Source organism: Trichoplax adhaerens, genomic scaffold (genome assembly GCF_000150275.1).
Source record: "Trichoplax adhaerens TRIADscaffold_5 genomic scaffold, whole genome shotgun sequence".
Classification (NCBI taxonomy): Eukaryota; Metazoa; Placozoa; class Uniplacotomia; order Trichoplacea; family Trichoplacidae; genus Trichoplax; species Trichoplax adhaerens.
This window is the reverse complement of record NW_002060947.1, coordinates 6,273,111-6,291,251: the sequence shown is the minus strand read 5'-3', so window position 1 is coordinate 6,291,251 and position 18,141 is coordinate 6,273,111. Positions and strand designations below refer to the sequence as shown.

The window sequence follows — 18,141 nt, the reverse complement described above, 5'->3', positions numbered from 1 at the left end:
CAGCAGATACGATTTGATGAGCTTGCTTGGTTTCTTCCTATTAATATGAATGTTAGCATTACCATAAATTTTACAATAACTGTTTTTTATTTAAGTTTGTACAATAGATAACACTACAAAATATTTTGTTAAATGTCTTACAACATCTCGATAAATTACAGCCCTCAGCCTATTCATATCAATATCTTGAAAAAGTTTCGTTGGATCCACCATAGACCGCGACAAATCGTAAATTTCCATCTGAAAATAATAACATTGTAATATGTATAAGCTGGGAAATTAGATAATAGGATTAGCAAAAATAATTGACTGCTTACAGGGTCCGGTTGATCATGTAAAGCCTTTAGATTAGCTATATCTGAATGAATATTCTTAAAAGAGATTTGTTTAATCTATAATATAATCATGACAAATGATAACACAGACACAAACTTTCGATGAGTTAATCAAATAGTTACATTTAATAAAATATATTAAATGTATATTATTTTAAGCTTTGCAGTAAAACTCAATTGAGTGGATGCATTAATCGCCATAGAATTATCTTACCTTATCATTAACCTGATTTTGAAGACTTGTAAATGCAGTTGAACACAATGCTAAAAATAAATCGTGGTTGATTACATAAATAAACTTGTTTATTCAATCAAAACGAGTTTAAAATCAGCGTTATTATTATACTTACTCAATCGAAGACACTGGCGGAGAAAACCGCCGGTTGCGAAACCTCTATCAGCTTCAATAGGACTTAAACCAACGACGCTAGTAAAAACCAAAACATCAACAATCCCCATAATACGATCAATGAATTTGAATGCAGTTTCAATCTCCATCCCTTGCGTTGGCTGTACAGCATTAAAATTACCCTATTTTGAGAGTGTTTAAATGTTGTTGATTAAGTAAAAATTACCGTAATAAAAAGTTCGTTATTTTCAATTACCGTATTATTAGTTAACGATGACATTAGTGGCATAATACCGCCACAAGAGTATATTAGATGATCGGATAGCATGGAAATAACATGGAGCACGTTAGTGACGTAAACAAAATTTTCTCTTGCATTGACGAAATCGGAAATATTCTTCCTGCTATGGCTAAGTTCGTAAATAAGATTAGGCATCAGCAAGTATGTACTTTGAAGCAATTCTTTATAGAGTAGGTAGTCATCAGCAATAATGCCATAAAGTAGCAAATTCACACAGCAGAATAGATATATCCTTAAGTGCAAATAAAATTCATTGAATGGAACATATATAGTATAATATACTGCACATTACAAAACAAAAAACAAGCTTTTGTTAAACTGAAATATTTTCTATCGAAAAATCAAAACATATGAACCTTCAGTTAATCTCATAGACATTTGTTACCTTCGCCAACTTAAAATATCATTTTCGATTGCAAATAATAAATCAGATAGTAATCTTTCATGAACACTGGACCATGAAAAACTTGGTATCTGCCTTCTTTTATCGTTCTGACTGAAGGATGCGGCATTGGACGATACATCACTTGAGACAGAAGGCGAAGAGAGCTCACTGTCCCCAGGAATTTGTATTTCATCATGGCTAAGAGTACCAGATCCGAAAGCAGATGGCCTTGATTCATTATGAGTAAATTGTAACGCTTCCCCAGTATGCTCGGAGTCATTACTACTACTAGCTAGATTACTGGCTGCAAGGGATGCCTCTTTACTTGCCAATTCATTCTTAGCATCCAATTCTATCTCCTCCTCTAACAGCTTGTTCTCAGAAGTTTCTTTCTCTTGTACTACAACGTCAATTAACTTTTCATCATTGACTCCAGGTACTACTTCATTTCCCTTACCATCAGATGTAATAGCTGTCACTTCTTCATTTGCATCATCACAACTTAATTCTATTTCAGTTGTTTTACCATCATGTGCACTATCCAAATTCTTTTTACTTATCTTATCAATACTAGTATCAGGTGTCACTTCCTCGTTGGCTTCATAATCAGTAACAACTACGCCTAATGATACTTCATCACTGTTCATATTAACAGCAACGTTATGTGTTATTGCTTCTCCAGAATCACTACGGTTTCTATCTGTTATAATTTCTTTATCCATTTCGCTATTGCTACTATCAAGTAATGTGTTTTCGGTTAATTTCTCTTCGGTCGTAACAACATTTGATGATACCTGTTCATTTATCAAATCATCTGTATTTGTTCGCGCCTTTCCCTTCTCTTCACTATTATTTGCATCAATAAGATCATCTTCATGCATTCTAATATCTTCAACATCAACGTTACTACGGACTTTAGGTATTTCGTCAACTGCTGCAACTATGTCAGTTTCCTCAACTGAAAGACAAATGTAAATTTTTGAGATACATTAAAGAACGCACTAATTAAAGCTTCATAAAATGTACAATAAAATTAAATATTTGTCAAACCTGCCGATTCTATGACTATCGTTGGTACTGCCAATTGTATATTTTGATCATTACTCACAAAATCACTGGAATTTTCTTCGCTTTTAATAAGCACGTCGTCTATTTGAATTAATAACATTTCGTCAATACTACATGCAATATCGGTATGATAAAAATTATAATCATTACTGAAATTTTTACTCTCAAAATATTTTTATTAGGCGTACATACCTAAATTGCTATTGCCTTTTAAAGTTTCATCACTGCCATCTATACCTAAAATGTAGACATAAAAAGTAATAGTAAATTTAACGAAAAATGATTGCAAGATTAAATCTTAAAATAAATTATCTATTATATATATTTTATATATACACCAGCATTTCGGCGATCATCAGACATTATATTCTTACCGTCGTCTATAACGTAAAATATGATAAGTTATAGCATAAACATTGACGTATTACAAGGAGATATACAATTATTTCCAACAATTGCTAGCATCTAATACTAACACAGTCATGACTCTTATGATACCTTTAAGCTCGGAATTATCATCACTTAATTCGCATCTGGTTAAAAGTTCGTTATGTGCTGTAGCATTATCAGGATTGGAGGTATGATCGATTTTACTTTCGCTTAAAGAAGCGGCATTATCTTGATTACCTAAAGGTTCATTATTCTTAGCAGCCAATAGTTCTCCACCACTACGTGTACCCTTCTCTAATTCTGCGGTATTCACATTACGTTCAGATTTTATATTACGGCTCGGAACCCGTTGAACTCTAGCATACGACTTCAACGAAGCCTATAGTGCAAGTAGCAATAATTAATGAAATTTAATAAAAGAATAGGTAATTTAATTGACTGTTCGATTATCTGATATACGAAATGTCAAATCCATTGAATATTTTTACCTGAATATGGCTAAATGCTACCGTATCAGCCCAAATTCGCCAGCCCTGATTTTCAACTTTAAGGGCATGAACAAGCAAGATCCTAAATACTGTACAAGTCATATCTGATACTCGCTTGCATTCTAGATTAAAAAATTATATTCCTTTAACACTTGGTACGTTTAAAAATAATCAAGTAAACTTTTTAGAAATCATGAAACAATCATAACCTTCAAATAATTCTGTATTCTTGCTAAATCCTAGTACAAGTAACCAATATTGCCAGCATTCCAACTGAAGGAATAATCTATAAAGGTAGTAATATCTAATGATTAAATTGTCATTTTTATGATGAAATATCGATAAATTAATTACCTTCTGTTATCGTGATTATTATTTAATAATAATATTAAATCGGATAAAATACGCTTCTTTAATAGCATTGAGGGTGAATAACCAAGGATTATCTCAGTATTCGGATTAGCCGATAGCTTTTCTTGTAACTCGTATTCTAGTGATCTTTCAATTAATCTTGCCATGCAGGGAAATACGTCTAATAGTAATAGTACAAGTTTACATTTTACATTGGAATATATAAGATAGCATAAGATAAATGATTTATTTTAAGAAAATTTATAAATATTATACGTGGATTTTGAAGACGACAAGAGGAATCAGCATCCGGATGTTTGTCGCTTAGGATTTGCCGGTTAACTTGCTCGGTTAAAATCTAATAAATTTTGATTTAAGGTATTATATTTACACGTTCATTCATACACGACAGAAGAGCCTTATTATGCTTAATATAATTACTTCATAAAGGGAGTTGTACGTAGCCGACGGCAAAATATTCGATAAAAGTTCAAGCCTTCGTTCAATTACTAGAAACAGGCCAGTTTTTAAAACTAGCTGTTGTTTTCTCCTAGATGTATGGACAAGTATTTATATAGTATTAGCACACACTGATAATAAGATCATGTAACGAATATCTTTGGGAATAAATTACTAGGATATTATCAATACCTGTTACCACAATATTTTAAGAAACAAGCAATAATCTTTAGTGCATTAACTTGTATAGTAATATCGTTAAAAGATAGCAGATAACAAATAACCCTAAACAAAAATTAAGGAAAAGATACATTAAATTGATTTAAAGATATTTTAAGGAAAGAGGTATCATAAATATAATTCTATTTTTCACTTCGACGAAGTGTAATAACCTAATTCCATTCAGTTTATCGAAAGCTGGAACAAATGTGCTTGGGCTTTCATAGATAACTGATAAGACAAATTCTACTACATCTCCTAAATTCTCAGGCTAAATGATTATAAAAGCTGAAATAAGGATAATGCTCAATTGTGCTCCTGTATAGTAAAGTGATTGTAATTACAGATAATACAGATACCTCTTTCACAGACGTAAGGTAATGTAATAAACTCTTCATTTCTTCATCTTCTATACCTTTACCCTATGTACATATAATATGTTAGTATATCAGTTCGTATACGTAACTTATTTCTATAAATATACATATTTTTTGAGAAATTTATAGTCATTTAATATTGAAAAACGCAAAGAAAGTCCTAAATAGAATTATTCAACTTACTTTAAATAGTAACTGCTTGATGATCAAAAGTATGAATGCACGGATAGACAACAAGTTACTTAAGCTAGGTCGTGGTCCATCTAAAACATATTATTAACTTATTAGTAATCTCATAAACATTATAACACAGAAATAGTTTGAGTCATAATCTTATCAGTTAATTTGACCTGATAATTCCTTGGCGTTAAAACTTTCAGTTGTTTTACACCAATAATAGAATTTTAAAATATGCATTAATCTAGGTACACCAATAATTCTCTTGAAATCGATCATATGAAGTGATAATTGCTCCGGCATTGCAACGAATTCAGTGGCCAACATACTAAATAATTTCACTTGAACCTAATAATTTAACGGGATATAATCTTTAAGCTACAAAGAAAGCAATTAATAATATTATTATTGTATCAGCCAATTAAAACAAATTTTTACTTTAGCACTGGTATGGATCCATAATGAAGCCTTTAACAATATATGGTCAATCCATTGGTTCAATAAATTAGCTTTACCAGGTGAACTAAATAAATATCTAACACAAGGAATAATTGCCAATATTTCGAAAATTTATGAGTTATTAGAGTAGAAACAACGATGATATACAAAAGCTAATAAATAAATAGCTTAAATATTGTTGCCACTTAGCTTACTTTCCTAACATCAATAGCGTATCTAAGGTACTATCTTCTAAGCTGGCTGGTGAGACCTGTTATTACAGGGGTAAAAATGGGTAGCATACATTAGCTCAAGCTAGCAACTACAGTACAAATTCTGAATGATTTAGAAACTAACCTTTTCTATTAAACGACTTAAAACAAGAAATCCATTGCCTTGCACAATTTGCTGCTGACAAGTAGTTGATCCGCGTAGTAAGTCACACAAGAGGGACAACAGCATCGAACTGCAAAAGATCATTCAGACCATTTTGTCAATAGAATATCGTATAGTATTATTACTATAGCGTTTTAGTGACGTTACAGCAATTAGTAAAATATTTTCTACAAACCCGATATCGTCACTAGGAACGCTATCGTTATTATCATTTTCTTTTGACGCGTTATACACATTATAATCGAGTTGATCGAATAAGGGAAAGATAATCTGTAGTAAATAAAAAATTTTTCAGTTTTAGTTGCGGAAATAACTTGGGTATTGTTTCAGTTACGCTCACGCGTGTATAAATAGACTACTATAGGGTACACGCTTACTGCTAAATAATGTTCATTCAAAACAACCGTAGCATTTAATTAAAATATATAATATATCGAAGACTCTTTTAGTTACCTGAATACCACCTAATGATCTAAGGGCGCTTTGGAAAGAATTTGTAATAACTGGATATACACCCTAAAATTTATACAATAAAACGCAGTAAAAATTTTAGTACTTAAACTCTTGATTATTCGTCGAACATTACAGGAGTAAACATTTAACCTCGAGCATTATCGCATGTGGGGAATGTACAAAATATGTTGCATTATCAGTTGGAGACGATTCAAGGCATAACTTCTGATCACACGCCTTGGGGTTGTAAGTAAACATAATTGCAGTAGATAAACGTCCATCGTAAAGGAGCTGATAAAGTATTTCAACAGAATAAGAATTGACTTATTTTAGCTTGGTATTGTAAGTAGTAACATATTAAAATTTTACCTTTTCCTGAGATGCGGAGAGTGGTACATCAGTCTCAAATCCATGCTTGAACTGACACTACGTGGATTGTAAATATTTATAAAACTGTAGTATTTACATTTATAATGATAGAAAATGATTTTATAAGATGAAATCACTTTATACCCTATAATCTGGGCCCAAGTAATATATCGCTGCCATTGTATCATTTGACAACGCCTCGATAAATGTATAGAATGACCCCATTTGGCCAGAAAATACGGTAGAAGGCAAGGCTTGCGGACAAGATCCGATGAAACACTTATGAAATGGCTGGATCATAACACGAAATAAATGACAGGTATAAATGACTATAACTGCAGTAGACCATAAGTAAATAAACTACGTACGATGACAATTACAAAGCTGTTGAGACTGTAGTAAGACGAGTAGATTATAAGTTCTGACATATTGATGTCAACGAAATTTTTACCTCATCGCAAGAAACTATGGATACATCATCGTGTGAAACTTCTTGACCATTAACGTAACAATGCAGTTCACTGCGTCTAAATCGGTTATATATATACACAATTCCAACCATATACCACTAAATTGAATAAAAATAAATGAACTTAATGTATATCAATACAATATGCGTATAAAAGAAAACATATTCATCTATCCTCTATCCAATATTACTTTTCTTGAACGGAACTTATGATTAACAACATGACTGTAGCCTTTCCTCTTTGGTTTCGTAATCGTTTCTATCATAAGATTTGACTCTACAAAATAGGCACTGTAGCCTATACCCTTGCCATTTTGAAAGCTTTACAGACGTAAAAGCAAAAAAATATAACATAAGTGAAGATGCTCTTTGCAATAACAGCTTAATGCAAACCAGCAGTATAAGGCAATTCTTCCTACCAATATAAATAAGGAGATAAATCTTTGGTAGACCCACTATTGACTAGCGGATCGAGACGAAACCATGTTACTATCGAAAATCCTGTTTGTGTTGGCCATTTCCGAATTGGTGGTAAAGCAATAGTCTACATGTTCGAAATTGTTTTACTGTTAGCTAATGATGATCGATCGTTAAATCGTTGATAGACAGCTCAACTTGATAACATTTTACTTACCCCGCCTCGTCTTCCTGAAAAATTAAAAAAGACACTAGCATCTGTCTGATCGCGATTAATGATTTGACGCATCGCAGCTAACAACTTTACAGAATATTTAGGCTACAAATAAGATTAAAATGAGTAAAACAATAACTTACGTTAATATACAATTACATTTACGCATCCAAGTTATAATATTCTCAATTAATTTATCAGGGAAATAGAGTTGTAAAAGGTAGTTAGAAAAGTTGGTATCAACTAACCCAAGTACTGTTTTCTCCCTTCAATGCAGCCATCAATGATTTCAGTTCTTTGACACTGATACTATGGCGTGCTAGCACTACAATAAGTTCCAGTATTGCATCTATAGTAAGTAAAAAAATAGAACAAGATCGTCTCTATCGTTGACTAATACAGCTAATAGTACAATTTATGTCGGTAGCACAGCAACAATGACTTTTTACAAAAAATAATTGTAAAATTTTATATGATGCTACACCAACCTTCGACATGACGGTTTGCGTCTCTTAATCGATAAATTGCTTGTTTAATAAGATTGTTTCTAGAACATAACTGTAAGTTATGAATGTTGTTTTTCAAAATGGCAGTTAGCGTACTCCATAAAGTTGCCTAAGAATGTTGATGAAACAAATCAGAAAAACTATGATTTCATTTTGGCTAAAACACTCTATTTCTCATATTTATAATTTTTCAAAAATCAATAATATACCCGCACCTTTAAAGCATCCAAGCATTTATCTAACAGTTCAAGAAATAGTAATATGCCATGATGACTTTGTATTCTTGCATTTTTAGCATCAAATTGTTGATCACCAATAATCTATAGGTGGAGAAATAACTAATTTATTTGACCGCTAGTTGTTATCCTAGAATTATGCATGTTTTATCATTTTGATATCATTTCTGAACAAATTCGATTTGTCAAGATTATCCATGATCAACTATGAACAAGTATTTCAATATCATAATGTATATGGACTGTTTGGTAACCCTTTTTACGAGAGATTGATACTCTACTAAGAATCACGATGTCTAGTTAATCCATCTTATAACCTTTCACTAGAATTAAGTTGCTCTATTGCCTATATCATACTGAATCCAATCAATGAAAGAGTTAAGAGGCCACATCATCTTTAATGATGGCATCATTTAAAGCGACACGATAAAGTATAGCAGCCATTTTTGTAAGCAAGTCCTATCACTGACTCATCATTCAAGCCCAAAGCTGTGATGATATATACCCGTTACTAAACGATATAGGTCTAAAAGGTATATCGTACGGATTGTCATCATTTGGACAGTAAATAACTGAAATCTTTTTCAAGATGTCTACTTCTGTCAAAATTACTATTCTTCTCGCTTAGCTGCCATGTTATATTAAGTACTCATATTTGCCGTATTCAATACAGTTGCAATCTAGAATAAATGATGGCATAATTGCCCAAGCTACCAACGTGCTGTGATCAATGGATCATCTCCTCGTCAATCAACATCATACGCTATATAAAAAAGCCGATACCAATGCTGAATCTATCGGTTGCTTGTAGATATTCTACCAGAATCGATGAATATCTTATTGATACATTCTATCTTCGTCAAGTCCATTATTATATGCAGATCTTAAAATTTTGATAGGTTTGCCATCTTCAACACAGAGTCCAATTGATTATCAATTAACCAACTTGGAAATATCGCTGTTACTCATCCAACTACTACATAGAAAAGGCAGTTTATTTTTTGGGGATCATATAAAGATGGGATGATGCAAGTAAATGACTACACCTTTGATATCAACGATACAAATTCGTTTCGTATGTTACGTAGCATCGCTGTTGTGCTTTCTAAATGGTATGAAAATAGGCATTTTACGCTCTATAATCATGCTTTTTTAAACCTCCAAGATTTGCTATTTTCCCTGCAATGGCAATTACCTTCGATAGCATTTCTATTCTTGCTCAGATACTGGTCATCGATGTACTTGATCTCATTCGGTAGTTCATCAATGAAATATTAAATATGGGTAAATACTACAGTTTTGTTAATCATCGATGGAAAGCCAGTTGGATAATTTTATTGAAACTTAGAGTGTAATCTGTTGTACGTATGAGCAAGGAAACAACTGATTGAAACAGTATCGAGTGTACGTAGGTTTTTCTTCTTATTGTACATGTTGGCAATTGCAGAGTACTGGATGATGTTCAATATTGTTATTGCTGTTATAAGTGTAGGGCCAGATTGGATTTCATGGTTAAGATCGATTGTACACTTGTGCTAACCATTACAGTGAATAAAATATAGGGGATAAGATTCCATAGCAGTGGATCAGAACGTGTCAAGATCCATTTTTTAAGGGATAAGAAGGGGAGGATTTTTACTTGAACAAGTCGGTGATTGCATTTACTGTACGTCTATGTCGACTGTTTAAAGTCTCGTGATTGCATATCACCATGGTGGTAACATGTGCATGAAGACGCTATACTACAAGATTACACATGGGTAATCGTGGTACTTGTTCAGTAACGATGGCATAGGAGAATATCGTCGTAAAATGGATATCGAAGATGATGTTGGTTGATGGATGATCAGCGATAATCATGATCTAATTCATGGATTAGAACTCCAGGTTACGATCAATGCTATACCAACAACTGTGATGGCATTCGAATTCAATGATACTGCCTGGTTAGTAAGCCAATGTCCTTTGTCCAATAAAAATGAGTTTATTCAATCATGTTGTCATGTAGTTCTACTGTAGTTGACTATCTAGTGTACATGGTTCCACAATGAAATTTATAACCACTTGATCTTGCTTGTGAGGACGAGTATCCATGTGAATGGAGAATATCGACTCGTCGTTGATATCATCCATTGGAGCCATTGACTGTCCAATGGAATGGTGGTTATGCCAAGATATTACTCATCGATGGACAGTCTATGCATGTACAAGTTGGATAGTAGAGTGCTTTCCATTCACGATAGAACAACTTCAAGTGTACAGTCAATGATGTCATTGCAAGAAAGTGATATCTGATTGTAACAGGAATAGCATTGAAAGACTATCCTCAAGACGATATTGGATTAGCGATCTAACCATTCAGATGATGTAGTTGTATGGAAGGGAAATCATTGCAATTCAATTCTATATCCATTGATCCTCACTGTATAAATATTAAGACTATTGCATAAGTCTAGCAATCTGGCCAAAAAAATGCAATGATAGAGCACTGACTAAACACTTTTGTTATCCTATCGTTTAGCACTACCAGTGGCACGATTGTACTGATCCTGTTCTACAGAATGACAATCGCTAAAATTGATAGAGCACTAATGAAACACTTTTGTTATCCTATCGTTTAGCACTACCATTGGCACGATCGTACTGATCCTGTTCTACAGAATGACAATCGCTTAATTTGAAAGCGGACTTTAAGCCACTTCAAAGTACTTTTGACTCAGACGGCAAAGCCAATAATAGAGCATGGACTAATATTGCTTCTACCCTTATGCATTACAGTACTATATACTTTTCATTTCAACTCTCTTCATCGTCCATTGACGACAATACGATTCTACTGTATGTCAAGATGCAGCCATGATCCTCTTGTCCATCGATGACGAAAAGGATGACTACTAGCGATGACGATGCTCTTACGTTTTACAAGTGGATGGAGGTAATGATGATCGCTAGCCATGTTGTATCACATTGAACTACAAATGGAATCTATTGCCGACAATGATGATCCCTTGCCATTGAAAAGAGAGATAAAGCAAATAGTAAAATATCCTGGTGAAAAATAATATACTTACAAGGCTAAAGATGCCATCAATCATTTTTTGATGGGATAATTGACCGGTGGAGACTTTCGGAATCATGAGTAATAACGACTCCAACGATTGCCTTGTCTTATCGTTGGTTATCAACGATGAAGCAGACTGATTGAACTGATCTTCATCGGATAGCGATTGCTGTCTTAAGATGGATGATTCCATGGATAAGGTAAGAGGCGAGGAAGCGGAATAATCGATATTACTCTTCTTAGACGAGCTCGCCATTTTGCATTTGCCAACAAAAGCAACTGGAAGGGGATGACCGCACTGGCCGATCGTGTTTTCTTTCCGCTGACACTAGTACACACGTCACCTTCAGTCTTGTGATTGGCCCAATCGTCGCTGTGTGTGTGTAGCCTCTAGATGTGACAGTACATGTTGAAGTGAAGTGCGCTGCGGATGACCGTCACTTGCACTGGGACCAGCTGGTGTGTGTGTCTAACTCTAGGTGTGACTGTACATGTTGAAGTGAAGTGCAGATGAACTTCACTGGCACTGGGATCAGCTGGTGTGTGTGTCTAACTCTAGGTGTGACTGTACATGTTGAAGTGAAGTGCACTGCGGATGACCGTCACTGGCGCTGGGACCAGCTGGTGGAATCATACTGTCGATTTACCTGCAAGATGTTCCCCACTGGTGCTCTGATCCGTCCGTCACGACATCCATACGCAACGAAGTTTAGTGCACAAACAGCTGCAATAAAGCATAGAATACACTGTAGAAGGGTATTTGCTGGTTTTCGATTTTCCTACAGCGCTGTAAGCCCGGTCGGCCTCAATTTCATGGTGCGTACGTGCGTCGTTCATGATACACTACATACTATGCGACGTACGTACGACGTGGTACATGCACAACGCCACAATGGATATAGTACAGACTGTACAGTACTTCTAATCGGGTACAGCGTACTGTACAGTACAGTACAGTACAGTACTGTATTCTAAGCTACAGTCTCTTTCTGATCTTAGTACTGTACCACACGGACTACAGTAGTGCACCAAGAAAGTTACTATGGCCAAAGTTGCGCTGAACAAAACGCCAGGCATCCGGATAGCAAGAGGAATTGGCTCTTCAAATATCTCTGATCTCTGATATTAATTCTATATATACGACTTATATATGATTTGTTATTGTCATCTATGCATACGACGGACTACAGTACTGTACTAAGAGAGCTACCATGGCGAAAGTCGCGCTGAACAAAACGCCAGACGGATATCTCTGATCCCTGATATTAATTCTACATATCCGACTTACAGTACTGTATATACTGTATGATTTGTTATTGTCATATATACTGTACTGTATATACGACGGACTACAGTACAGTACTGTACCAAGAGAGCTACCATGGCGAATAGCGCGCTGAACAAAACGCCAGATAGATAGCAAGAGGAATTTGCTCTTCAAATATCTCTGATCCCTGATATTAATTCTATATATACCAATAGCTTAGCCCGCTTTCCATGAAGAAAAAATTGGCAATAGAATGCATTCTACTTGGCGCACTGAAAAGACGTTTGCTATGCTATAGCATTTCTATCCTACATAACAGACGGACAGATTTTCCTCATTTTCAGATACTGGATGCGGGTACGTGTACGCCAGGAAGGATAACCCATTTGCTCAGTTCCTACAGCACGAAATAGAACCATATCTGCAAAAAACAACGTAAGAGACGAGTCAAGGGATAGATATCATGATCAATAATGAGCGAATTGGCATGAGTAAATAACCTGAGCTAAAAGAAGTATCCCTTAAACATTTCCAATCTGGTAGATCGTATTGATAAGTAGCCGCAAAGGAAGCCAAACAAGACCACTCTTCTTTCATAGCAGTGACCGCAGTTTCCTAGTAGCATTGATCCACTCTATTATAGACATATTTCTATTAGCATTTTGAATCCATTTCCTGTTCAAAATTGACACTAGGACAAAAGCGATACACCTCAAAAGCATGCTATCTATTAAGGACGACACAACTTGAAGCACATTAATCCAATAGGATCGTATTCTGACATAAAGCATATCAATATATATATAAGTATACATTAGTTAATTATATATAATATACCAATATAGATACATGTACTTTTCCCACAAAATACTGATCTTATTTTCGTCAGATAACATACCGCTATCTATGACGTTATGCATATTTTATATAATAGTATCCAAGCACTGGTACCTTTAATAGAATTCATCTTTATATCTCGATCTACTATAAATTGAATGACTTTTTCTATAAAGTTTACGTTCAGTTTGTCTAAGAGAAACAAGTTGTCTTACTGTTCCTTCTGACGATCTCAATCGTCAGTACTTACAGTCGTACTGTAGGGTAATGTCAGGGAAGACAAACCTGACAGACTAGACTCATAGGGTAATTTCTGTAATAGTTTTAATTTTTTCCTCGTTACAAATTTCGATTTATAATAATTGCTTTTTAAAATACACTATCACATACTGGTATAATATGGACATCAGATCCACTCATTTCCCTATGACATATCCAGAAATACCGCTGAAACGGCTATATATCTTCAATACATTTATCCAAACATATCTGTCAATTCTTAGTGAAATCCAGCAAGATTTTCGGTGTTCACCTGTCAAATTAAAGCCACCTGCCCCTACTCCCCTCCGAATTACTCACATCTGTTTACTTTTTTGACGATGGCTCATCGATGCGTATTTCTCTATTGGATACAAAAATAATAATACCCTTGATCGTTGTAAATCAACAACTACCTTATCGTAAAATAACTTCATAGAGTAACTTCCTAAATATTTTGCAACTAATTCCGAGAATTTTTAAACAAACTTTTTTGCGGTTTATGAAGGATTACATCTTAATACTAAACTTAGGCATTAAAGACGATTTTTCAACCACAGTACGTCTACACCCAGTCAATAAACTATCCCAAACACATGCTAAACTCTATTGAATGTTTTTCTGTTTTCTTAGCTGGATTTTACCACAGCTATGCTCATCCTATTGATGACAATTATCAAGCAAAATGAGTAGTTCTCTGCTTATGTCAACATAGGGTCACGAGTTCATTCTTAATGCATTAATAGTTTCGCGAAATAATGAACTGCAAGACACAATCGCTGTCTACCCATAATCAAACAATTAAACATCAAAAAGAGCTTTTGATACTAGTGCCATACAACATTCCATAAATACAACAGTAATGTTTGTCCGTTGATGTACTCTCGAAAAATAAGCATGCCATTGCAGTAACCCTTATTGCTTGCTCGTTTATGTAAAACACATAATTCACATGATATCATCTGCACATGAAGAAAAGAATCAAATGAAAATACGAGTATATCGTACACGTAATCAAATAAAGTTAGACTAGCGTGTTTGTTAATAACTAGAAGAGAATTGGTACTACTTTATCTTGCAATGCATATAACATGGATGCTCAACATTTCTTAAATAAAATAATAGAAAAAATAACTGTTAATATCGATTACTTTAGTAATATCCGTCGTTAAAATTCACCTGATCGCAATAGGCAATCAACACAATAATATATAAATTTCTTTTGAACTGGCTACTATTTCAGATTACCCACCTTGACAATATTGCTAATTGTTAAGTAATAAAAGTACGAGAAATGATGGTCAGATTACGAAAATTTTTAAAAATATTCCAGGAAGAAAAGAATCCGCATGAGGAGGCTGCGTGCAAATGTTATTCTATCTATCTTGGTCCGTTGCCTCCCACGCAAATAAAACTTTCATCTCATTAATTATTAATCTGACCATTAATCCATCCACTTCAACAAAATACTAAATCTAATAAGGCAAAATTCCAGGCGTTAATTTACTTCCAGGAATAATGTTACGTATATAAACCGATTATAGCATTCTATTGAGTTTCCTGTCTAATTTTTGTGCATACCATTACTTAGATGGATACACGCACGAGTATAAGTCATCGGAATAATTGTGCCTTATCTAAGCTAATCTCTTTATCTGTATGAGTAATAACAATCATCTTGTTGTCTATTATCTAATAACAATAATAACCTATTAGCCTGATGATGGGCGTCGAATTTAATTCTAAGAATGTTAGAGCAGATGAATCAATAATTATGCTGATAAAACGTATACATGAACGCTATTGATTTAACTGCCGGCACATTGACTTAATCAACAGTCAACAAATTGAATTCACGAGGACAGCATCTGATGTAGAACTTCGAACCCAATGACTTATGAAGTCATGACTGTGCAAATATTATGTTAACAATACTAAAACTGTCAAATTAACCGATGGGTTTTAGAACTATGCTGAATCATCTTATAAACAGGTCGCGACCTATTTGACAGATGAAAAATATTTATCAATAAATGAGAATGCCAATCAAACAAAACAAGTCAAAAATAATGTAATGCGAACGGACTCTTATCTTGAACCTTAGACTTTCTTTTAATTTTATCCAATATAATATGCATATCAAAAACTTCATTAACAACTTCAGGCTACCTGAAAATAAATATTATTCATTATCGCATTGATAATACCATTGGGTTGGCAAAATAGTTATATATATGTTCAGATCAATTAGAATAGTAATACGTTTACAATCGTTACAAATGTAATAAATTTATAACAACTAATCAGAAGGATCTGATAATTTCACAAATATAATGACAAATTTTGCAAATGATCTGCAAACTTCAATTTGGTTCGAAATAATGACGGAAAAATAATTCCTGTAGCATGGAAATATTTCAATGGAACTTGTACGTGAAAGTTTTTTGTACTGATCTGTACCACTGACACATATGATACAGGATTAAAAGAATAAACTTGCTACAAGTCTGTACTTCATTTATCAGCTGGACTACAATTGTATCTACTACAAAATATCATCTTTTAAATTTAATATCAGTTAATCTAATAATGACTGCCTATTAGATAACATATGTGAACCAATTTATAGTTAATCATAGCTTCTAAGCATGATAAAAATAATATGAGCATACGTATACTAGAGCTCAGTAGTTAGATGATCCTCATTCTAGAATTAGAGTCTAAAATGTCAATGCTGCATTAATTGATTGCAATTACTTTGATAAATACAAAATCAATTAGTAACAACAGTTTAAATCCTATAAATACAATAACAATTAAAGCTAATATATACTGAAGCAAAGATGAAATATAAGTATCTTAACTGAAAAATTGCTGCTCGTAATCAAATTAATAATTAAAGGAAGTATAATATCAACAATCTTCAAATATACTCTTACTACCCTATTACTCGTCTTAACTTACAGAAGCCAAATGTAAATAGAAATGATAATATACTAATCTCATTACATAGCTAACCGAAAGATAATGTTCATAACAATAGAACAGAGAATTTACAACCTAAGATAGCACCAAATGGTAATTAATAAATGATCTCCTACAAAGTTAAAACACGAAATACTGCGTGAAAATAATTACATTTTTATAAGTGGATCATGTTGAGTACAAAAGGATTTCAGTAACGACAATAACTGTTCAATTATCTTTAATAATAGCTTTTACATTATTTTAAGGGTCTAGAGCATAATATTGATGAGATGTATTAGGAATTTAACCCCGGATTGGTATCGAAATAAGTTTTGAATAAGAAAAAATCTAATCTCACTACTTAACTGATATACAGCAACAGAGGTTCACTAAAACAAGGCCTCATTCGATCTGGACTATAATGATTAAACTAAATCATTCAGCCAGACTGCGAAACGATCAATTTCTATTACCTTTAATCTCATTAACAGATTAATTTAAAATAAGCATACAATTAACTTACATTGTTATCTAATTAAGTAATACAAGGTGGATCAGAAAAAAACACGTAGCATATTTTTACTTTCCCAGGCGATAAGTATAGCAATAAATAGTCAATCCTCCCGTTAAATTCGTCTGTCTATCACCCGTTAGTAAGCGTAAAGAAATAATTAATGATTAAGAAACAGTAGATAATAACTAAGTAAACATTAACCAATTAAAAAATACGTCAATAATAATATCAAAGTCCTTTCTAATTATGTAATTACTAAATTCAAAATTCGAAATGAATAACTAACAAAAAACAACTTTATCCTTTATAGATTTACAATGACCATCACTGACGCGTCCATAGTCCAACTATTTATCGGTCATCAGTAGTAAAATGTTATCACGTTTAATTAGATTTAAGATTCATTTCTAGCTTTGCAATATCATAGCTTGTATGAAGTTGAAATAAAAAAGAGCGTTTGCGACTTGTAAGATTAATGATCACAGTTACTATTTTATGGTGACAATAACAATTTTTAATTTTAAATCAATTAAGGCTTCATCGGAGGTAGCGTTTATAAGCATAGTAGACATGAAGTAATGTATATCACACTAAGTGCTACATCTCGCTGTTATATATTGATAACTTACATATAAAGGAAAATATAATATAACCCATTAAATGTACGGATAATCTGTGAAGTAGTTCTACTGTAAATTAAAGTAATTTAAACGATTGTCTTTCGGATTACATACATCCGCGACTATTATAGGTCTCTTATCAATTTTAAGATTTTTTTCTTTTAAAGTCTTCTGACTTTAAGTGAAATAACATTCAAGCAATGATATCAACTAATGTATT

At 33.4% G+C, this 18,141-nt stretch overlaps 2 protein-coding genes across 2 annotated transcripts; both read right to left on the bottom strand.

Moving 5' to 3' along the window:
* Positions 1-5,058: 5,058 nt before the first annotated feature.
* TRIADDRAFT_25032 (uncharacterized protein) lies at positions 5,059-8,270 on the bottom strand (the record flags this gene model as incomplete). The annotated part of the gene is made up of 15 exons (XM_002112545.1): positions 5,059-5,247; positions 5,338-5,434; positions 5,553-5,608; positions 5,695-5,803; positions 5,909-6,003; positions 6,187-6,249; positions 6,337-6,477; positions 6,556-6,612; positions 6,700-6,846; positions 7,007-7,123; positions 7,216-7,345; positions 7,444-7,568; positions 7,659-7,760; positions 7,904-8,004; positions 8,144-8,270. Coding segments are annotated over 15 exons (1,656 nt in total), but the record flags the coding sequence as incomplete, so codon positions are not given.
* Positions 8,271-10,407: 2,137 nt separating this feature from the next.
* TRIADDRAFT_56743 (uncharacterized protein) lies at positions 10,408-11,714 on the bottom strand (the record flags this gene model as incomplete). The annotated part of the gene is made up of 2 exons (XM_002112544.1): positions 10,408-10,542; positions 11,469-11,714. 2 exons carry the CDS (start codon positions 11,712-11,714, stop codon positions 10,408-10,410), a joined length of 381 nt encoding a protein of 126 aa, XP_002112580.1.
* Positions 11,715-18,141: the final 6,427 nt, after the last annotated feature.